Source organism: Cyclopterus lumpus, chromosome 11 (genome assembly GCF_009769545.1).
Source record: "Cyclopterus lumpus isolate fCycLum1 chromosome 11, fCycLum1.pri, whole genome shotgun sequence".
Lineage (NCBI taxonomy): Eukaryota > Metazoa > Chordata > Actinopteri > Perciformes > Cyclopteridae > Cyclopterus > Cyclopterus lumpus.
Window position 1 is genome coordinate 12,039,212 of NC_046976.1, and position 23,650 is coordinate 12,062,861.

At 42.0% G+C, this 23,650-nt stretch overlaps 1 protein-coding gene across 2 annotated transcripts; it reads left to right on the plus strand.

Annotated features, from left to right (window-relative positions):
• Positions 1–1,010: 1,010 nt before the first annotated feature.
• On the plus strand, positions 1,011–23,564 carry snx13 (sorting nexin 13). Of its 2 annotated transcripts, none has more exons than XM_034544969.1 (25): positions 1,011–1,180; positions 11,510–11,622; positions 11,738–11,840; positions 11,988–12,077; positions 13,558–13,679; positions 13,777–13,895; positions 14,648–14,752; positions 14,873–14,961; positions 15,284–15,367; positions 15,460–15,598; positions 16,231–16,319; positions 16,511–16,610; positions 17,105–17,298; positions 17,435–17,539; positions 17,731–17,901; positions 18,065–18,134; positions 18,544–18,686; positions 18,825–18,932; positions 19,045–19,155; positions 19,294–19,455; positions 19,839–19,910; positions 20,009–20,154; positions 20,365–20,433; positions 20,515–20,627; positions 20,998–23,564. In XM_034544969.1, exons 1-25 carry the CDS (start codon positions 1,169–1,171, stop codon positions 21,231–21,233), a joined length of 2,865 nt encoding a protein of 954 aa, XP_034400860.1. In that variant the 5' UTR covers positions 1,011–1,168; the 3' UTR covers positions 21,234–23,564. The 2 variants fall into 2 exon arrangements, with proteins under 2 accessions (XP_034400860.1, XP_034400859.1); XM_034544968.1 differs by lacking the exon at positions 1,011–1,180 and adding an exon at positions 2,097–2,361.
• The last annotated feature ends 86 nt before the right edge of the window (positions 23,565–23,650 follow it).

Below are 23,650 nucleotides of genomic sequence, written 5' to 3' on the forward strand. Positions count from 1 at the left end.
ACTCTTTTTCAGTCACTCTGGGACTCTTTGTCTTTGCTTCTCTGTTTCAGTCCCCAGGTCTCTGCCAACCCTCTTTGCCAGGCAGGTACAGCTCAGGTTAATGAAGGTGCCATACATTATGCATTATCACCAGGTTCACATGTAAACATGTGATCAGGCTGCACTTTGGTCTTGCTTGTGCAGTCTTCCAATAATGCACTTTATTTGACCTAGGGGTCTGTCAGGAAGACACCATTTCTAGTTATCTTTGGGAAAGATTTGTCATTAAGATACCTTTTTTTTAGCTCACCATTAGGTTAAATTGAGATTACATGTATTGATCAACACTCTGTTGGTGTAGATTATTTGATACCTGGAGTTTTCACTGTGATAAAGCTGAGTAAGTGATGAAATGTGTTATTGTATTCGGCTCAGACAGTCGTGATTGTCAGTACATTCATGCCTTTTTTAAATCTTTTATTATACTACAATATTAATTATATTTTAATAACAATAACATCTGTGCAGAAGAAAGAAAGAAATAGATCACAATAACTGTATGGTCCAGCGTTGGATCTACATACTAATAATCATAAAAGGCATTTAATGCATTATGATGTTTGGGGTTTAATATATCTCATATATTGCATTTTAGATCTAAGTATTTTGAGAATTAAAAAGTAAGCTACCATCAATTTGATAAAAATGTAGGTGGTTTAAATAATTTCTCAAATGTAATTTAACATCATGGAGTTGCAATATATGTCGAAGAATCTCACAGCAAACAACACAATATAAGTATTCAGACACGCATTCTTCCAAACAACACATACAAACCTCCAACATAACGTGCAAAAGCCCCTTTGTATGTTCACTGCGAGAGGAAGATATCTATAATACATTGTTAATCATATTCTCTTGTATTTGGGTCAGTCTCTCGTGATTATCGCTGCCTCCGTGTCCGTCAATCAGTCACGGGTGTGTTCTGCGTCATCGCGTCCCAGCCAATCGCGTGGCGACGTCCAGAAACAGGGCACCCGAGACGTAAATCTTGCAAACATGGCGACGCTCCGAGGAGGGTACGGAGATTGGAAATACGACCGCTTTTAACCGAGAAAATAACCTCCTCTTCGCATGTTACGATGTGGTGGGGTTAGCCAGCGCCACCGCACGCACAGCCTGCTAGACGATGTTCGCAGAGGTAAGTTACCGCCGGGGAAAAAGACGCGTGAGTCGTAAACCTTAGTTTGTTTTCCAGTGACAGACACGGCTAGTTAGCTTGTAGCAGCTAGCGCCTTAGCGTTAGCACCGTAGGTAAACACACACAGCCCGACACAGGGAGAGGACGACACACACCGAGAGAGGACGACAAGCCCGACAGGGCGAGATGATGACACACACAGAGAGAGAGAGAGAGAGAGAGAGAGAGAGAGAGAGAGAGAGAGAGAGAGAGAGAGAGAGAGAGAGAGAGAGAGAGAGAGAGAGAGAGAGAGAGAGAGAGAGAGAGAGAGAGAGAGAGAGAGAGAGAGAGAGAGAGAGAGAGAGAGAGAGAGAGAGAGAGAGAGAGAGAGAGATGCACACCAGGACAGGGAGAGAGGACGACACATACCCAGACACCCAGTCTGGGTATGTGAAAGAGAGAGAGGACGACACACACCCAGACAGAAAGAGAGGATGACAGACACACAGAAAGAGAGAGAGGACGACACACACCCAGACAGAAAGAGAGGATGACAGACACACAGAAAGAGAGAGAGGACGACACACACCCAGACAGGGAGAGAGGATGACAGACACACAGAAAGGGAGAGAGGGCGACACACACCCAGACAGGGAGAGAGGATGACAGACACACAGAAAGAGAGAGAGGACGACAAGCCTGACAGGGCGAGAGGATGACACACACCCAGAAAGAGAGGACGACACACACCCGGACAGGGAGAGAGGACGACACACACACAGAAAGAGAGAGAGGACGATGGACACCCAGACAGGGAGAGAGGACGACAAGCCTGACAGGGCGAGAGGATGACACACACTCAGAAAGAGAGAGAGAGAGAGAGAGAGCGAGAGAGGACGACACACACCCAGAAAGAGAGAGAGGACGACACACGCCCGGACAGGGAGAGAAGACGACACGCACCCAGAAAGCGAGAGAGAGGACGACACACACCCAGACACGGAGCTGCTGGGCTTTAAGAAAGGCTGCCCTTTAAAAGAGGCGGTCAGCCCAGGATTACACAGTTACTGCTCAGTTAATACGATGAGCTCCTCGTTGTCAACACCGTGCTTGAATTAGCTCGACAAAGGCAATGTTGATAGTACATTTATATTATGAGTAACGTCCCTCAACAGCGAATTTCTTCATCACAACATACACAGGTGAGCTGACTGGTAGCGTTGGCTGTTTGGACAGTTAGAGGGACTGAAACCTGACCTTGTAATGGAGGCGAAAGAAAGTTACCTACATGGCATCAGCCTGGTTGATGTAAAGCACAGCTGTGGACATTACTGTTGATTAAACTGTTTTCTGTGATGATAAGCTAACGTGTATGTTGGTAACGAGCACATTACGTGGTGTGGCATTTCCTGCTCATTTTACATTTACTTGAGGGAAAGTCTTAGACATGAACACACATAGGTCCGGTGGAGGTTTTACTTTCCAGTGACTGTCAGTCAGAAAAGTTCCTCTTATCAGACTCCAACAACTAGTCTAACACATGCTTCCCCTAAATTATTAACAGGGTGTCTTTTGTTGCTGGTCAGTGGTTGATCACTCAGCCTGACATGCCAGTTTGTTAGTGTGACTTGTGATGACACTGTAGTTTTGCTACAGTTTTTCTCACGTGATACAGTTTCTCAATGCTCGCTGGTTCCCTGATTTGTGATCTATACACGAGAGTCATGACGTCTGCACTGTCCACCTCACCTGTGAGACAGGTGACCTAGCAACATATAGGCACCTCTCCAGCAGTTTAAGTACAGGTTTAGCCTCGGTAATAAGGCTTTAGCTGCCACTGCACTATTCTGCATGTCTGACAGGGAGTCCTGATTTCTGTGTGATGTGCAGTCAGGTGGTAAACTACAGCTTAGTAGATCTTTGCAAAATGTTGTGTCCTGCTAACCTTTAGTCTGAAGTCGATGGAGGGCTTGTATTGGAACATCCTGTGATGCATTTGGGCTTCACACCAGCTTGGTAGTGTTTTTTTTAATGTCAATAAGTGAGGTCAGAGATACTTCAGAAGATGTTGCAACTCATTTGCAGCTGCAATACAAATGGGGACATTTCAGTCATCACTGCTGTCGTCATTCTCTTTCATTGGAGGCGCTTTCTTCTGTATTGATAAAAAGCAGCTGGCTTTAGAAATAACCCGATTACCCTCTGGACATTTTCCTTTCTGCTCCCATTTGCTCTTTAAGTAATTGTATCACAATTTTGAGTGCATGTTTGCACTCAAAATTGTGATGCAAATGTTGCTGCTGTGTTTTGAAGTTCTTTTGGACAGTAACATAAAGTTTGTCTTTAGACATTGGCACAGACTTTATTTCTGTCGGACTGTGATTTACTTATTTAGCTTGAATACACATTTGTACACCGAGCTATTTTGATGAAGGGGGGTGTGAGTGCATTGTGTGTTCATCCACAGGCACACAGTTATCTCTGTGCTTTTCACCCCTGGCTAAATCTCCTTATGATGTCTTAATCAAAGCTTGGTAGACATTAAGGATAGCACATCAGGCCTGCCTGTCATCTAGTCCACCTCTCCCTCCTTCTTTAAAAAGAGACGTACAGTAAAGTGTAAGTACATGGAAGCAGTTGCACTGCCAATCAAGCTGACGCATATCAAGAATCAAGTCCCGTCCGGACCTGTGTCTTGGGTAAATCCAAAGTGTGTGTCAGAATACAGTTCACATCACATCACACTCAGACTTGTCACCAGTTGTTATTGTACTTTACTTCATTGTGAGGATCAGGTTTATGTATAATTTGACTTTTACGGCTCCTGCTACTAAACTTAACAAAACAGCACATTTGTGGCAGCACAGGTAATACAGACGGTGACTACTGCTGAGGGTACAATTCCCAGAAGCTGTGTTGTGTGTTCCAGTTAGTGTGATGCATCCTAGTTGATTGGGATCTTAGGGGAATCAACTAAACCTCCAGTTATGCCTTTATAAAAGAAGCTTCCCATACTAGAAAGGGAAAATATGTAGTTGGGCTTTGAATATATATCAGAGGAGGCATGTGGCAAATGTCTCTCCCCTCCAGGGGAACAGTGGAGTTAACAGTGCCAAACTGCAGCTGGAGGGAACCAGACATTTCAAATTGGATAGAAAAATAGGGGAGCAAAGTAGTGCTCAGCCACACAGCTAGAGAGTAGATGACTAAATTGCTACCTCACCTTGGCCACCAGATTGCTTGTAGGGTGTATCTCCTACAGTTGGGTGACAAATCAAAGGTAAAAACAAACAGTAAATTAAATGTGCGCCCACAAACTGCCAGAAATGCATCTAGGTGTACACGCTTCTTGAACTCTACTGAAAAGATGAACACCATTCCTCCAAAAGATATTTGGTGTTTTGACGGACCCTCCAGCCCAAAGCATCTGATAAGTTGTTTCTCCACTCTTTCATGCAGATACTTACTTTAATTTGTCACCCATGCTAAATATGTTACTATATGTTACATCTATTAGTGCTTCAGAAAGTCTAGTACTTCCTTGTGCAGTGATCAGATAAGTCAAGATGCATTCCAATGCAAAGTTAGAGCAGGACCAACAAGTATAGTGTGTTCAAGGTGTTGATCGTAAAAGTCCACCCTCAAGGTTTTTTTAATCCCCATTGTTACTATGGTAAATGTCTGTTAGTGATAAGTATGTAGTCATATACTCTCACCCACCCAACTTGTTACATTTTAACTGGTATATCAAACCTCTGCAAGTCCTACACCAGCTTTTCTGTAATTACAAAAGATGAAGAGTTTATTAAATAATCTCCGGTTGTGTTTTTTCAGGTGAGAAGTGCTATGTTCATTATGGCCTGTTGAAGAGTGGTTCATTTAGCCTCTCCGGCTGTACTTGTTGCTCCACCTAATGTGTATTTAGTTAATTTAAGGAAAGCTGAAGTCTAGTTAGTAGATTGCACAGCACAGATTTGACCTGTTGCTGAATTTCCGTGGTATCTGCTCCACTGACTGTTTGTTAGTGTGGGCTGTCAGTAATTTGTCGGCAGACGGCTGAACACCTTCAGATGACAGAATAGCTTTGACATGCTGCTGAGTTTTCAGCCAACCTGTCTAGGGATTTTTCAATGTTTTCATTAAATAAATTGTGTGAATATATCGCAAAGTAATAAGCATGTTACCTTCACTTTTCAAATGTAAACGGCACCAAAACTGAACCCCAGAATTGGACCCTGCTTTCACTCCCATTTGATCGATGAGTCTTTCTAAGGAAAAGACTTATAGATAACAACAGAATGTAATTAAAGTCCTGGAGGAAAGTGTTAACGATGTATTTACATCTTCTTATAATCCTGGCAATTTCAGTTCTCAATTTTGAATATATTCAATGTTTGTCTCTTAAAATTGAATTGCATAGTTTCCTTTAAATACTCTTTTCATTCTAGAGTTTAAATTATAAAGCTAATATGGTAGCTCTTTGTATTCTGGTGGTCCCAGTGGATTAGGCCAGCCTCACTCACTTTCTCTGCCTTTAAGGCATTAACCATGGATCTCCCACAGGAGAGCTTTAATAGGCTGAGTTGACCTTTCGCCCAATGACCACACTCATTGGGATTGCAGCTAAGCGCTAGTTGACAAAAATAGCAAGTGCGTGTGCGTGTGTGTGTGTGTGTGTGTGTGTGTGGTGTGGGGGGGGATGCATGGATTTAGCTTGGAGTAGCTTCCTTACCTTTCTATGTGGCAGCTAGAGAAACAGGCAGATGAAACAATATAGTAGCAAAGTAAAATATAGGTTTGACGTTATTTTAGTGTTGTAGTCGAGTTAAAATAACATTGCATGAATATTTCTCTACTTGATCCTTGGCCATTATATAAACAGCAGTGCAAGAAATTCTTTTTATTATAGAACTTGCACTGGATGAACAGTTGAATGAATTGTGATTTAAATATATATAAATATTACACAAATATTATACATGTATGTTTTTGAACAGACAACCATATTTCCTTCTATCTGCACATGCAGACCTCTTGCTCAGAGACTCCAAGTATTATTATGCTTGTGTTATTATGCGTGTCTGTTCAGTGTGGGTTGCGTTAGGCAGAGTTGCCTGGATGTTTAGATGTGCGCGTTCCCGATGGGCTTGGGTGTTAATCACTGGAGCAGATGGTTCATGTTTAAAACCCTGTGTAAGCTGTAATGACTCAAGAGTGTCGGTTATCGTATTTCCTACAGAGCCAAGCCTCCACAGCCTCATCACACAGCTCTTCTGATAGCCTCCCCATTCACTGCTGACGTCAGACTGGACATTTGAGCTACATTGATATACTTTCTCAGGCAATGATTGTATTTGGTGGGCTGGACTCGGACAGTGTTTCTTTTTATGTTGGAAAATTGCCTTCACACCCAGGCAAAGGGCCAAATAAGTAACAATGAATGCTATTCACTCAAAAGCTGTTTGAGAACTGTTATTTTGAATTACACTCTTTTGCCTAGTTCACACAACAAAACTACTTTTCCCCGATCTTCCACTCAACAGCAATAATGGAGGTCCGGGACAAAAGTGTTGGCTCAGGGCTTGCATATCGCTGCTCAAGTGCTGTGTGTGTGTGTGCGTGTGCGTGCGTGCGTGCGCGTGTGTGCGTGCGTGTGCGCGTGAACTGTTCAAAGATACCGGTTCATTGCACACACATTCCAGATATATCTAGCATGCTAATTATCTAGCTAAACCAATGAAAGGGCGAGGCACTTGTTCAGGGCAAACCTGTCGGAGGGGTTGCGTGTAACAATAGGAACTTTACTGTATGTGTTGCAATGGCAACACAAGCTTTTGTTGCACCTATAGGGTGTTTGCATGATTAAACATAACGCATAATGATTGATCTACAAAGGGGGAAGGCGTGTGGAAACAGTTGTGCAATCTGATGACTTTGAAAGTTGTGCAGTGTGAACTTTGCTTAACCTGCGTATCAGCACTGAAACTTTCTGAGCCCTTACATTACTGAAACACTGGTTACAGTTTCTTCTGGCAAGCATAGACCGTGTGTGTGTGTGTGTGTGTGTGTGTGTGTGTGTGTGTGTGTGTGTGTGTGTGTGTGTGTGTGTGTGTGTGGTGTGTGTGTGTGTGTGTGTGTGTGTGTGTGTGTGTGTGGTGTGTGTGTGTGTGTGTGTGTGTGTGTGTGTGTGTGTGTGTGTGTGTGTGTGTGTGTGTGTGTGTGTGTGTGTGTGTGTGTGTGTGTGGTGTGTGTGTGTGTGTGTGTGTGTGTGTGTGTGTGTGTGTGCGCGCGTGTTACAGTCACTTGTTAGCATGTAGCGCATGCCTGGTGGTAATAAATGTGTCAGTGATGACTGAAGTGTTTTGCTGAAAGCTTCTGAACCAACAGTGAAGCAACTGCCTTTTCTGTGATCACTGTTTGGTTGAAAGGTAAACAGAACAAATGTGTCACTACAGGTCAAGTTGTTGATTAAGGTTTGCATGAAAGTCATTACCTCCAGTTTACTTAAATGGTGACAATATTGTTGCTGATAACTGTGTTATACTTGGAAGCGTTAAAAGTTCAGGACACTGCAGTTCATGTATGATTTGTGGCAGGGTATAACGTGCTCTGTGAATAGCATTCCTTTGTATTTCCACCACTCCTAGCTCAACTGCAATAATAGTCCCTTCTTACACCAGTGCTAACCCTGCTATTAGCAACTATGTCCCAGCCAGCTATTACTTGAGGGAGGGGGCAGTCTAGCCAGTTGCAGCCCAAACACCCTTCGCTCAATCACATTCATGCAATACACTCTGTTATAGTCAGCTTTTTGCAATAACCTGATTTATTTTTCATCTGGTATGGTCCTCTGACCAGTAACTTCTGGTGGTCCCCTGGGCGCCAGTCTGTAGAACAAACCACTACAGATCCGCCCCGTCTACCAAGTCATTCAAAGCAAAGCTCAAGACACAATCTTGGCTTTTGATTGTACATAAGCTGTGTCTACTAAATGGTTGTTTATTAATTTTGCATTAGGATTTGATCTGAATCTCAGCCTGTGTTACGATTGAGTTTGTTGTTTTCTCTGTTTTAAAACACTTTGGTCAGCTCATGTTGTTTTAAATGTGCTAAAGATATACATTTGATTTGAAGCTGTGAATGCATCAGAGATGCAATGAAACATTAGCTTCTTTTTTAGCCAAAATATTTAATTTGTAGGACTGAAATTGGGGGACAAAACCATCTAAATAAGCTTGTTTCTATATTAAGAAAGGTTTATTTTAGGTTGTCTATTCTGCTGTGAATCTGATGATTCAACAAAGAAAAACTTAAGGGTTAGTTCGTATTTACCAAAGTTGCAAAGTAACTAACCAATTGAGGCAGCGGTAGACCAGCAATTTCTGCGTTCTGAGAGGTAACATTTCTGTTTTTATCAAAGGAGTCTTGTGGCTTTGAAGAGAGCAAAGATAACGGCTTCAGTGTGGAAAGGGCTGTCTGATGGCAAGGTAAAGGGTGAAATATTCTAAATGCATCATATGTTGACTTTTATAGATGGGCCTTTCTTTTAGGTGGCTTCATTACATTTTGGTGGAGTACATTGCTTAGCTTCTGTGCTGGAACTTCTCTTGCCGGCTTCTCCAAACTGGGGGTGTGTTGCCTGCCATCTATTGTAGATAATACACAGACTATGGGTAAGTACCTTATACAACCACTCTTTATAAAATCCTAACTATCCCTTTAATGTAATGACCCAGACCCATGTGTTTAAAATACGTTCTGCCGTCCTGTCTCTGTTTACACTCTGTGTATTACCGGTAGTTGTTTAGGTATGTCACAAGCTCATCTGAAAGATCTGAAAGCCAATCAGTAATTTATTTAATTGATTAGTATGAAGCCTGATCCGATTGAGATCCTTTGTTCACTGTAACCCAACATGCACTGGTTACACCATGGTGCAGCACAAAGAATAGTGGCCAGTTGGAAAAGAGACTTTTCACACAGCAAAGTTGGCACAACGACCAATGTCAGAGTGCAGCACCTAATGACTATAAATCCAGATCCTGCATGAATTAAATAGGCTCAGCAAAAACTTGATGAGATGTTAAACATGCATTACTTTAGAGGTTTAATGCTATAGTTCTGGTAATTTTCATAACATCATGCACCCTCCTATGCAAATAGTTACCGACGTCATGTACCACGTTCCGCCCGCCCACCGTCATATTTTGAGTAGTTGGTGGCCAAACCACTAATTATTTTTTGCTGATACTTTGTGAATATACTCAATATAAAATTACCCAGATTGGGAGAAGAAACTAAATGCATCAGGACATCATAGTCATGAGGCAGGCATGTGCGCTTTGGCACGAGCTCAGTAGCTTCTAGATTTTCTTTGAATGTTTAAAACTGATGTTAAACTTATTTTACCTTTTTTGTAAATTAACTAAGTATTTATAATTACACCAATTGTTACATTTGTTGAATTGGTAATTAAAATCTAAGTTCTCCATGAGGCTAATGCTGTAGCAGTCCCTATTCAGAGGTCCTTTCTCGCTCTTAAATCTCCAGGGCATTTTCTATAGTTTTTATACATTTCTTTTTGTGTTTATCTTGCCCCTTGTATGTTATCACCAGCGCAGCTCAGTTGCCAGTTTATTAGTCACACTTCGCTAAAACTATTGCATTACAATACATTTTCTATATAAATACATTGTGGATTTGCATGTCGACCCATAGGTTGCACTTAACCTGGTTTAAAAATTCTTACTATACTGACCATATTCCTCACTAATAGTTTGCTTTGCATTGATTGTCAATAGCCTCCCTGTGTGTCCTGGTCAAGCTATACATTGTAAGCTGGATGTCCTCGTTAGCAGCGTGTGTGTCATGCTATTGTCCATAGCTAGCTGTGGCAAAGAGGACAATATCTCAGTCTCCTCAGTGTCTATCTGGCTCCATCAGTGGAGCTGCTTATCTAAGAAACTTTAGTTCTGAATGTAGGGAAGCCAAAGATCATTGCTGCTGGTCAGCATGGTGTCTGTCTATCTGATATCTCCAGTCATGGTGTGACTTTTATACAGTGTGTGTGGTCACATTAAAACATCATTGTGACCATGACTGTATTCCTCACATTAACTTATGACACTGTGTATTAAGGAACTTGCTATGGTTGGTATGGTTTCATTATTTCAGCCTGCACTTGCTGGTTTTAACAAGTTTGTAGTGCTCTTTGACATTCACATAACCCCTCCACATAAACACTGTAGGTGGACTGAAAATGTGTTTTTCTTTAGGTCAGTAGTGATTAGGGAAGGGACAATAAAGGATTCCAATTATTTGGCCCAGGATAATCGTGACCTAACACTTTTTATATTGTTCAATGGCTAATATTTATATCAACATTTGGGAGTTAACTGAAGTTGTCTGTGTTCCATAATGGCAATGAGAGCTGGATTGGCTAAACTATGGCCCGCTGGCCAAATGCGACCTGCTGCTCGTTTTTAAATGGCCCACAGTGAATCTGAAAAAAATACACTAGAATATTGCTTTAGCAGATATCTAATAAATACATTGTATGTTGCACATCCTAATTTGATGTTGCCTAATTTATTTACATTTCTTTGATAGAAAATCCTTGCAGTGTAACTGGTTGAAAACTACGCGTTTACTATTGACTTGTGAATATTGCCAACAATGAAAATAATTTGGCCACCACTGTACTAAAGAAACTAATGTGGAGAACCGGGACACAGAGCTGCTTGATGGAAACCAGAGCTTGGTTTCCTGCATTGACAATAACAGGAAAGCCGTAGGATGTGACACACACACACACACACTCTCTCTCTCTATGCTTAATTCTTTCTAACAATACATCACGCCGCAATGTTTGTCTTTTTAAAGTAATTGTTTCCTGTGCCGACGTCTAAAGCGTAGAATGGTGTTTTTATCGACGGATGACGTCCTTGTACGGTGCCTTCGTCTAATCATCTGACTCCTGATTCATTGTTACTTTTCCTTCACAGAGTGGGTGGTCAAGCTGTGTGATTTGATTTTATGTGGGGATTGTTTTATATAACGGAAGACTTTAAATAAAATTGTAGGTTTGCTTACTGTGTACAGTGAAGTAACACCAGATACAAATAGTATGATTGTAAACAAAACAAAAATTCATGCTGTAAAATACTAATGAAGTGTATATATATTTGGACTATATGTTTAGTCTGCATATTAAAAGATCTGGCATTAAGTCTTTGATCAGGCGTTACTGAGGGAGTCTTTCTTCTGACCAACTATAATGATCTCCAGACTGGTTCAATTATAAACTGAAGTGCACAGAGAGTATTTATTGCATGTTTTTGTGTGTTTCAGGCCAGTCTGTCCATCTGGGGATGGGGGGGTCTTGGAGTCGTGCTGTTCCTTGTCACCTTTGGACCCTTTGCCATATTCTACCTGGCTTTTTATATATTCTGCTTCATTGGAGGGTGAGCAGGAAGACCACTAAACCACCCACCATGTCTTTAGAGAAGCATGCTCTCTCACATTAACCACCACATCTGATGGATAGTTTTTAGCTGTTTTCTCACTTCTGTTTTCCAGGGGCTTTGCGGTCACTCTGCTTTATGGAAAAATCAACTCAGAGAAACACCTGGAAAAGTGCGAGCAATCTTACTTGCCACCCACACAAATTGGTATACTGAAGGTAAAAGCATGCTTAAGCGCACATGTATTTTGACCTCGCCTACACAAACGAATGAATTAGTGGTCCATCAAGTTCCTGTGTTGAAGTCAGAGTACCATATAGATCAATAAAGTCTTCATTGGTTGTCTTTCTTTTTGTCTCCTTCAGACATTGGATGAGATGAAGCTGGAGATGAAGCCCATCAAAATTGACAGAAGACTGACTGGATCCAGTTTCATTGATGAACCACTACAACAGGTGTGTGTTTTTGTGTGATATGTATGCGTCTTACTGTGCATTTGGCCTCTGTGTGTAAGCTTCACCAGCAACACGATTGCACCTCAGACAATCAAAATGGTTAAGTCTTAAGATTAAGATATTACACATGACCAATGTTCTGTGTTAATAATCATTTTCTACATTTCTTTTTGTGTTTATCTTGACCCTTGTATGGTATCACCAGCTCAGCTCAGTGGCCAGTGTATTAAGTACACTTCCCTAAAACTATTGTATCATAATACAATACGTCTGCAATATATTACTACCTTTGTAGTATAAATTACAATAATTACGAATCATGAATTTGACTGTGAAAGTATTATCTTTTGTCCCTCTGTCCACTTATGAGGTGACACAGCTGAGTTTATGATATATATATATATATATAGATAGATAGATAGATAGATAGATAGATAGATAGATAATGGTCATAAAAAGCACAAAACAATATGTAAATGTATTCAAGATTACTTAAATCATGTTAGCAGATGATGCCGTACTTGGGTGGCCTTCTAAAATGGCATCAACAGAAAGTGGAACTGAAAGTTTCTGTACTATTACAATACATTTCATTTAGCTGACGCTTTTATCCAAAGCGACTTACATTCATACACCCTAGACACAGCTACAGGGAGCAATTAATTACTACTTTACTAACCACTGACCACTGTCACCCTTGGACTGTCAGTGTTGCACCAACTCTCTTTTAATTTTTTAACCTGTTGGTAATTGACTTTTTTTTAGCTTAACAGAGTCGTAAATAGATCTCTAAATGATTGTGAGGCAAGATGAGCTCACTGGCTTTTGTCTGGTAGTCACAGTTTTTCTTTCCACCCTATCCTGAAGTTACAACACAACATAAAGCATCGTGGCCGGTAGAGTAAAGTGCAGACACAGCAGTTTGTGATGGTCAGATGACACTAACAGCTCGACTATGGTGCTCCTGTTCTCCCTTCCTCTCTGGGAATGCACACTAATCATTTCAGCAGCATGTGAACCTTGAGACCTTTAGCACGGCTAAACGTGACATCATGTTAACTTGCGTCATGCTCTCTGAAAGACATTTATGGTCTTGATTTTTCAGTCACATTCTCTTTTGTCTCTGTTTTCTCACATGCACAAAAAATACCTTTACAACAAAATCCTTCCTCCCTCTGCAGCTTATGTAGAAGCACAGCAGACAGTTACATTGATTCATGTGTGTGCTTGATTTAATTATACTACTCGGCTGTATCTCTACTGTATGCAACAGAGCACAACTAAATGATTGATTTGTCACGGTTTCCTAGGCCATAATAGTCCAGTAATCTCTGGTTGTTAATACTAGACACTGACAATAAAGAGACTTAATTTACCAATCTCGCTCGCTCGCACTCCAGTCTCCACCCCTCCGTCCAGCTCATTGGGTTGTTGTTTTGACTAAATGTTTTCTAATTCCCCCCTCCATATTTCTTTGTAGGTGATCCAGTTTGCTCTGAGAGATTATATCCAGTACTGGTACTACACTCTGAGCGAGGATGAGTCCTTCTTATTGGAGATCAGACAGACGCTGCAGAATGCCCTCGTCCAGTTCTCTACACGGTACAAGAAAAGCTTTGTGTGTCTTAATATTGACTGTTTTAACCAAATGTTTTTTTTTTTAACTTTCTACATTATTCCTGTGTGTTTATTTTCAAAGGTCCAAAGAGGTGGACTGGCAGCCTTACTTTACCACTCGCCTGGTGGATGACTTTGCCACCCATTTGCGTGTCTTTAGAAAAGCCCAGGATCGCCTCGCTGACAGAGAGGACAAGAAAAGTAAGCAAACCCGTTCATACACACACCTGCTTTCTCACTCTCGGTAGTCATAATTAGTATGTTTGGCTTGTCTTCTTAGTTGATTCCATCTTTTAATGATGCTTGTGATGAAGTATATTTTGATCTTAAAGGAATACTTCACCCTCAAAATGACCATTTGTATATCAACTACCGTTACATTGAAGTTTTGTAATGCTTTTCATGCACGCCTCCATGGTGAACGGATAATCAAAAAACAGAGAAAAGCCTTGTTGAATTTAAGTAAATGGAGGCATTGTTTTAACAAAAGCAAAACGTCATGCAGAATAATCCAAGTCTCATTCATCCAATCGTGTGCTCATGGCTGTATCTAAAATATGTCTCACGCTTGTGCATGCTGGACGAGTATCTGTTTTAGTCTGTTTTACCTTAAAAGCATGCGTTTGGGTAGAAGCATATAACTGGATATATGTGACTCGGATTGTACTGCACGAGTTGTGTGATGGTTTGTTAAAGGATGTTTTGATATAGTTTAGCTGTTGCTAATTTTACTGTTTTTTTAAGTTTTCTTAATAATCTCATTTAAGGTAACACGGTTAAGTAATTGATATTCAAATTATCTTTTTCAGTATTCCTTCATTCAGAGTTTTTTGATCCTCTGACTACATTATAAGATTTGATTATAATTCTGCTGCGTAACATTCTTCCATAAAGTCAGATGATGAAAATTCAGACATTATTGTCGATAAAGACGAAGAGTGATGTTTGAACAGGGGACATAACGGAGGAGCTGGTGGACTCCTTCTTTGAGGCCGAGATGGAGATGGAAAGAAAGATTTGTCGAGACGTAGTATGCACTTCACACAAAGATGAAGAAGGTAAACACACTTTTGTAATGTGCCAGTTAACACGGCCTGCAAGAATTCTTCACACAAATGTGATGCTGTAACTAGTAAAAACTAAACGTGCGTGTGTGTGTGTGTGTGTGTGTGTGGCAGGTTTCCTTCGGGACTTGTGTGAGTTGCTTCTGTATCTGTTACTACCTCCTGGAGATTTCCACAACAAGAACATGAGATACTTCCTCAGGGTGAGTGCACACAAACAAACACGAAATCTCAGTCCCACTTACAGTCTGTCAAACGATCACAACACACGTGACTTCATTGGTCTTAGATGCGAATATGAGGCGCAACGTTGTGCACTCAGTCACACAATATGTCGTACAACCTGTGTTGTTAATTTTTCATGGTTGAGCTGCCGGCCAAATGCTCCCACTTCGGCTGCCAGAGAGCCAACAAAAGGCTCCTGGTTAGACTACACTGCCCTAACAGACTATGTGGCGGCATGTTTGTAGTGTAGACTGAACCTAAAAGAGATTGAACCTAAATAAATGCCTTGTGTTTTTTAAGGAGGTGCTGGCGCGTGGTGTGCTACTTCCTCTGATTAACCAGCTTAGCGACCCGGACTACATCAACCAGTTTGTCATCTGGATGGTGAGAGTTGACACCCATCCAAACTTTACATGGGCCAGAAACCGCATTGGTTATGTATGTTGTGGATATAAAAATGGATGTAATTGTTATAGATCCGGGACTCCAGCTGTAACTATGAAGCCTTCATGAACATCCTGAAGCTCACAGACAAGCCTGCTGAGCTGGAGGCTGTCAAGGACAAGGTGCTAGAGGAGCTGCAGTACCTCCGCTCTCTGGACACTGCCGGAGATGGTGGGCACTCACTTTTCTCTCCCTGCTTTACAGACACGTGCACACAGCATGAGATATCAGGTCCAGATATTGTCCAGAGTTGCCCTTTCACACGTATAGCACACAACAGCACATTGTCCGAGTCAGATGCATTCTCACCTACTGGACATACTGGGTAGAGCGTGCATGGGGCAGGACATGACCCCAAAACACTTTGATCACTTAGCAGGCGGTTCATAATTTGGTTTTAGACAACATAGTCTTTTGCAGTTCCTTTAATTTCCTTGTTAGACATTTTCGGTGGCGTTTTTGTGTAAATGTTCCCTCTTCTTGCCATGATAGAAACATCATCAACACCCCCACTGGCTCACTATGAATTCTCTGGTCAGTTAGCATCTCTTTTTTTTGCTCAAACGGACATTACACAGACTTTGCAATGGGAGCTTGCAGGGTAACTTTGTTTTAATGTCCGGTTCAAATTATTGGGACATTTGTGTTCGCACATACAGCTCCTGGCTAATGTTTGCATAATGTCCGGGTTGCAGGGCATGTGTGAAAGGTGCTTAATTTGCCCGAGAGTAGGAAGACACAAATGTAAATAAATGCATTGCTTTCATCTCCTCCCTTGATGTCTCTTTTTCTCTGTCCTTTAGATATCAATGTGATCAAGAACCAGATTAACAGTCTTCTGTTTGTGAAGAAGGTGTGTGAGACCAGGATCCAGAGACTACACTCTGGCAAGGTAAGAGACTTGCACTGGAGGATCCCGTAAAGACATACATCACTTATTGTTGGTACGGTGATAAAGGTCCCAGCTGCAATTGCTCAAAGTCAGTTTGTTGGTTAATTTTTAGTCAGACAGACGGAGACAAATATTGACCTTTTCTGCTTTGTGTATCAGTCTTTACGTATCTTTTTTCTGATGTTGTGTAGGAGGTGGATGCCTTGAAGCTGGCAGCCAACTTTGGCAAGCTGTGTGTTATCCCACTGGATCACATCCTCATCCACAACATAGCCCTGCAGTTCTTCATGGGTAATTCTGGAAATGCATCTTCACACAAACCACGGATGCCAAACGTCACTGTAGTTCTCCCAAGGCCTCAATCCTGAACATTTCTGTCAATCATCTTTATAATCCATAACTTATTCCATTTCTCTAGAATATATAACCCACACCTGTCTCGTCAGGAGCACTCCTTTTCCGTCCCCAAATGACCTTGTCACTCCACTTTACGGATCAGATTGCGATAAAGTGTGTGTGTGTGTTTGTGTGCAAACTAAAAGTCAAGCCAAGTTGTGTCAGATCTGGTGTAGAAAATCAGCAAGAGCCAACAACTTAGACATTATGGCCGTCATTCGTCAATTCGTCATAATGTCTTATTATCCAAAAGTGTAACACGAGATGCAGCAGCAGAACAAGCAGCCAAAAGTGCTCAATGTTTCTTTCTTTCTTTCTTTCTATGCATGCATGTGCAACCAAAGTGTGATGGCAGGCAGACACCAACACTTGTGTGTCCTTTGATCCAGACTTCATGCAGGCAGCTGGGGCCCAGGCAGAGCTCTTCTTCTGGCTCACTGTGGAGGGCTACAGGGTGACGGCGCAGCAGCAGCTGGAGGCCATGCAGGGCCAACAGACAGATGGCAAGAAGCAGTCCAGCGCCACCAAGGGGCTGCTGAAGGCCGCTGCACTGGGTGTCTACGAACAATACCTCTCAGACAAGGTGGGAGGGATCAAAGGAGTGTAACACTCAAATATTTTCATTTCTTGGTTAATTACATACAGCTGTTTTATTTAGCTTGTGTCGTCAAGTATTTTGAAAAAGTATCAATTTTCTAATTTATTTTCTTCACGGACAGGCGTCGCCCAGGGTGCAGGTGGACGAAGCACCCGTCACAACACTAGGGGAGAAGCTACAGAAAGACGACCCCACGCCAGAGATATTTGATGAAATCCAGAAAAATGTACTAAATCTCTTTCTATCTGTGTATGAGGGTATTTTATGAATCATGCCGATACTCCGGGAGATATCTTATTTGCAAAGCTTTTAGTTTTTCTGTACACTATATTTTATTTAATGTTTTTAATGTTGTATGTATTATCTTGCCCCTGTTTTCCACCTGTTGACAAATTGTTTCACACATATTTCTCCAAGGTGTATGACATGATGCTACGTGATGAGCGCTACTACCCCTCCTTCAAGCAGAGTCCTCTCTATGTCCGCATGCTAGCAGAGTTAGACATGTTGAAAGAGCCGAGCTACCGGGGTTCTGATGACGGCGACGGAGAATCCTTCAATGGCTCTCCAACAGGAAGCATAAACCTAGTAAGTCTTCTTCACTTCCTGGTCAGGGTTCTGAACAATCCTGATGTGGAGACGTGCCCGGCATTGTTTTTTTTGACAAACATACACAGTGGAGCAGCTCTGCACTGTTATTGTTGGCAAACTACAACAGAGTTAAATGATAACTTGTTTCTTGTCATTCCAGTCTTTAGACGACTTGTCCAACTCCTGCCATGATGAAACTATGCACCTCCATGCCTTCATCTCTGACACAGGTACACACACACACACACACACACACACACACATATATATATATATATATATATATATATACAGTATATGTTAACCCCGGTTAGTCCCTCCCTGCATGTTTTTTCTTCTACTTTTCATCTCCTAGCTCCATTGATTATGTTTGCTTTGCCACTTCATACTTTTCCAGTATTCTTTCATTTTATCACCTTCACTGTTTTTCTGTTCTTCCTTTTTCCTTCCTCCCTCCTGCGTTCCTTACCTTTCCTGTCATTTTTTCTTTTGCTTGCTCCCCCGCCCCCCCATGCATATTTTCTTTTCTCTTCCTGTCCTTCTTTTCTCCTTTCATCCCCTCATCTTCCATTCCCATTTTGGATGTATTTCCGGCCGCCGTAGCTGACGCTTGTCTCCCCGGCTTCTGGGGTGCTGCAGGGGTGTGCAACGACCACGGTAAGACCTACGCACTGTACGCCATCACCGTGTTCAGACGCAGCCATGACGGCAGTGAGGACTGCTGGAAGACCTATCGCCGCTACTCTGACTTCCACGACTTCCATATGAGGGTCATTGAACAGGTGTGTGTGTGAGATGTGGAGTTTGTGTACCAGTTGTCATCAACATTTCTATCCCAGAAGACACAAGTGTTAAAGCATGGAGCAACATCTCATGAACTTGGTTGTCTCTTTCTGAGTGCGGCATATATTCTGCCTTAGTTTGAGAACTTGGCGTCGATCCTCAAGCTGCCAGGGAAGAAGACTTTCAACAACATGGACAGAGACTTCTTGGAGAAAAGAAAAAAAGACCTCAATACGTACCTACAGGTAACTGTTTCATATCTTAGTGTTGACTTTTCACATTATTAATGGATTTGTTGTCACATAATTTTGTTGAGTGTATATCAGTAATGTTTGTGTGCGTGTGTGTCTGTGCCAGTTGCTGCTCAACCCAGAGATGGTGAAGGCCTGTCCAACGCTGATTCCTTATGTATATGACTTCCTAGAGAACAAGGCCTACAGCAAGGGCAAGGGAGAGTTTGCACGCAAGGTTACAACATTTAAAAAATAATAATAATTGTTTCAGTTTAATTTATTTACTACTAAAGTAAACTGCTGAATATTTTTAATTTTTACACACTCACTTATTTAATCACACTAATGATTTTTTTTTGTTATTCCCCATCAGATAGACACATTTGTAAATCCTCTGAGGAGTTCGATGAGAAATGTGTCAAACGCGGTGAAAGGGCTGCCAGACAGTCTGGCTGAAGGCATGACCAAGGTCTCTGACAACATGGGCCGCATGTCAGAAAGACTGGGTCAGGACATCAAACAGTCCATACTCAAGGTAACGCCATCACATGGAGCAAGTACTTCATCTTAGTGAAGACAGTAAAGCGATTAACTGCTTTTTTTTCCTGCTTTTGTTCAGTTTGATAAGTTCTAATATCTTTTTGATTTAACAACACTGAATCAAAAAACAAAAACACTACAAACATATTTCACAGCAGACATTACGAAAAGTGGATATAGTGAAGTCGGTGTAATCGCTACCTTTTACATTCAGTGTTGGACCTCGGCACACTGAGACCTCAGAACCCAGACTCTAATGTAGTAGTTTGACACACTGAGGAACAGTTCTTTCACCTGCTCAGTGGAGCCTGTGATGGACTCTAAATCTTCTGTGTGATGGCTGATATTCTTCACACATTTTTCTCTCTTTTTGTCCAGGTGCCTCCACTCCTCCCAAAGTCTGACATCGACCCTGAACACTGTCGGGTTTCTGCTCAGCTTGATGACAACGTGAGTCAGTGGGCATGTTGGGAGCTGCGTGTTAGTTTTCTGTCATATTCTTTTGAATATATTTAAATGGTCATTCATATGTTTATCTGTGTGTCTAGGTGGATGATAACATCCCGCTAAGGGTAATGCTGCTTCTCATGGACGAAGTATTTGACCTCAAGGAGAAAAACCAGTGGCTGCGCAGGAACATAAAGAACCTGCTGCAGCAGCTCATTCGGGCCACGTACGGAGACACCATCAACAGGTCAGACACATAAAATACACGGAGCAGAATGAAATAAGTACACAGGCCTATGGAAATGTTATACATATAGTTATTTAGCACACATACAGCAGACTAGTCAGACAGGTTTTATTTATGTATATAAACTTCTACAAATTAGAGACAATCTCCCTTGTGCGTAAATAGCGTCAGACAGAACACAACCTGAATCATCTGTCCTTTGTCTCGTAGGAAAATTGTGGACCATGTGGACTACTTGACCTCACCTGAGCAGGTTGCAGACTACGTCAAGAAGTTCAGGTGACCCTTCCCGTTTTCTTTGAAATAGCTGATTGGTCAGAAGAGTAATGAATGACCCTCAGTGGCTCTGTCTTCGTACAGGGATTCCTACTGGCCCAACGGAATTCTGGCTGAGACGCCACCCCGTCGGGACAAGAGCATCCGCATGAGGACACGAATAGCTGCCAAGACCAGTCTGTTGGGCATCATGCCAGGTGAAAACACACACACACACACACTTGATCTAGTTATCACGCAGCCCCAATTGGGACTCATCTACTGAAACATTGTTGGAAAACACTTCAGATCAAGCACAAATCTACAGGGGCGTATCTGAGCCTCACAGAACTGGATATGGACACACAGAAGGCAAATCATATCAGTGGTCATTTATTTTCCATCTGTCCTTTTCACCTTTCCTTTTGTAAAAGAGTTGGTAGTTTGTTTGCTCACTTCCAATTTCCCTTTAGTGCCATGTCTCTGTTATCTAACTAAACATAGAAAAAGGTTCCTTCTTGTCATTTCCTGCTGCCTCCTTGAGTGTTTGTGCTCACTCCTGACTGTATACTTCTCTCCCGACCTCAGACGAGCTGAAGCACATCATCGGAGCGGACACCACGAGAAAAGGCATTCTCCGTGTTTTCGACATGTTTCAGTACCAACCCATGAACCGTCGGCTAGTCTACGTTTTCCTGGAGGGCTTCTTGGAGACGATGTTCCCCCAGTACAAATTCCCCGAGCTCTTTGTCAAGTTGCACTCCCGCTCGCCACGCGTCCACAGATATGGCCAGAAACTCAAATCCTCCTCCCTCAAGAGGTGACAGGAGACGACAGAGGCAACAGGACATGGGCCGACTAGAAACGCACAGACTTGAGAGCTCAGAGTGGGGGGGCTTGATGTGAACGTTGAGGTATGTGTGTGATTTCTGCCCTTTCACTTCCCTCACACACTTTTTTCAGTGAAAACACTCCAATTACTGATGATTTCTGTCAAGACAGAATTGATGGATGAACAACAGACACTCTGCCCTCCTCTCGCTCTGTGACACACACACACACACACACACAGATGCGCAAACACAAATCCTGTAATTTGCACCAAGACTGGACATGGCAGTCTTATCTTTTAGTTGAGATATTTTGCTCTTCCTCTTTGGACTTTTTAGTTGTGTTTAACTTTATCCTGGGCCAGTCAATGCTGCTTTCTCCTGGTCCAGAGAGCAGACCACAAATACTGTCTTGTTTTTAAACTGCAGGAGTAGATAGCATAGACCCACACCTTGCCTTACCTTCCCGCTTCTGTCTTTTGGCCAGTTCCCTCTACCATCTCAGTCATCTGGCCTCTCAGCTCAGTCAAACTTACCCTCATGCTGTAGACATTTCTCTGCAAAAGCTGCACACTTCTTTTTGTTCATCGCAACCAAATATGTCAATAGCACTGGGTTTAAAAAGGCATTGTTTTTAAAATGTGACTGAACAAATATGGATCGAAAGAGATGATTTAGATTTTTATTGTCTGCATCTTTTCCAGCCTCAATGCCTCTCTTGAGACGGAAGTTGTTGTTTATTTTCTTTCCAAAGTGTAACATCCAATGTACCACCCATGATTCTCAAAGAATGGATCCACATCCTCTTTAATGCTACTGTCATAACCTGTTACAACCAAAGCTCATGCTGTTGCATATGTGTATGTGTGTGTGTGTGTGTGTGTGTGTGTGTGTGTGTGTGTGTGTGTGTGTGCACGCGCACTGGTTTGGTGTTGGGATACTCTGAACACTATTGTTCTTCATATCCTTAATCATGTGAAGAAAGAGAATGCAAAGTTGACCTTTAACTACCTAAAAGGTGAGGCTGTGAGGACACGCAGCTGTGGGAGGCTCGACTCACTATCAAAGAATGTACTCTGGTCTAGTGTATTTGGCTCATGTAGAATTGTGTGTGAATGGCCATGTGCGAGTGTGTTTAGCACAAAGATGCAGTCTTCTTCAGTCAAAGTGTGCCAGTGTGAGCTAGTGAACCAGCCTTAAACCTACATACAGTATATACTGACCAAGAGACTCGCTAGAGGTAGCTCCCCTTCACTCGACTGAACGTTACAAGGAAATCAATAGAGATATGGAGGTATATCCACTTTTATTCAGAGAAAATGTCTTTCATTTTGTGCAATATTTGTTTTTCTTTAATGCATGTGCATTTTGAATCATTATATACTTAAAAAAGTAATTCATATTGTTTTAATAGTAGAAAACGTGAAAGAAGCTTCCCAAGAAATGTCTTCTTATCCCAACAACTTAACATTCCGTTGTTGTAAAAGTACAATGTTTATTTTACAGACTTGTTTTATAAGTCTGAGATTTTTCTGTTTTGTTTTTGGTGTTTGGGGGGTATTTTACACCCCTCGCCCACTCCTACAGAATCATGTTTTGGGCATCAGTTGGACAGCGGCAGGGTTTTTTCTGTGTAGCAGCCGGATGATTAGCTCATTGGGCTATCGCTAGTTCAGAGGCGCCTCAGACAACGGCTTCTTTTTAACTCATAAGTGGCGTTTTATGCATTCAAGCCTGTTCTGTTGAGTGTGAGCAGATCTTTGTTGTTAACTGACAGCTGGAGGGACTCGTGTCCTTGTCATGAGCACTTACCATAGCAACTGTGGGAGGGCCATGGGCTGGACAGAGCCTCGTTCTGCTGCAGTCGTTGGATGGGACTCCCTCTGCTTTAATTGATTTGCTTGCACTGAGCAGCCCTCCTGGACTCCGATTGGCTGAATAGGAGAACATGAACTGGAGCCTCGCTTACAGGGAGGTGAATATTTTGTTCCCACGGTGGAGGAGGTGTCACTTCTAACTTTCTGCACATCTCTCCATACAGGAAGGCTTGTCTTTTTGTTTTTTAACCCCAGTATTTATGAATCTGATTATGAAAAATTGTGCATATCTGTGTACAGTATGTGTTAATAGTGTGCCTAAATGTACTGTCAACTCTATTTTCATATTTTTCTTTAACCTAAAAAAAAAAAATCAATCAGAATGTCATGATCATTTATGCGACTGAAAATGACTTAGGGTGTTTTTTGCATCATGCTTATCAAACTCTTCCTTGTGAGCTGTTGTGCTCAGATCAGTATAACACTAATAAAAGGTAACTTAAACTACCGAGGGCGATGCTGGTGTCTGTACGTTTGTTTGCTGCATTTGTGATTTGTATAGATCTGCAGGTTCTGAGCTGAAAGAAACGCCCC

Coding starts and splice junctions, on each gene's coding strand:
- snx13 (XM_034544968.1), top strand. CDS start 2,314: ATGAGTAACGTCCCTCAACAGCGAATTTCTTCATCACAACATACACAG. Junction 18,687..18,824: donor ATATGAGGGTCATTGAACAG/GTGTGTGTGTGA, acceptor ATTCTGCCTTAG/TTTGAGAACTTGGCGTCGAT. Junction 19,156..19,293: donor AGGGAGAGTTTGCACGCAAG/GTTACAACATTT, acceptor ATTCCCCATCAG/ATAGACACATTTGTAAATCC.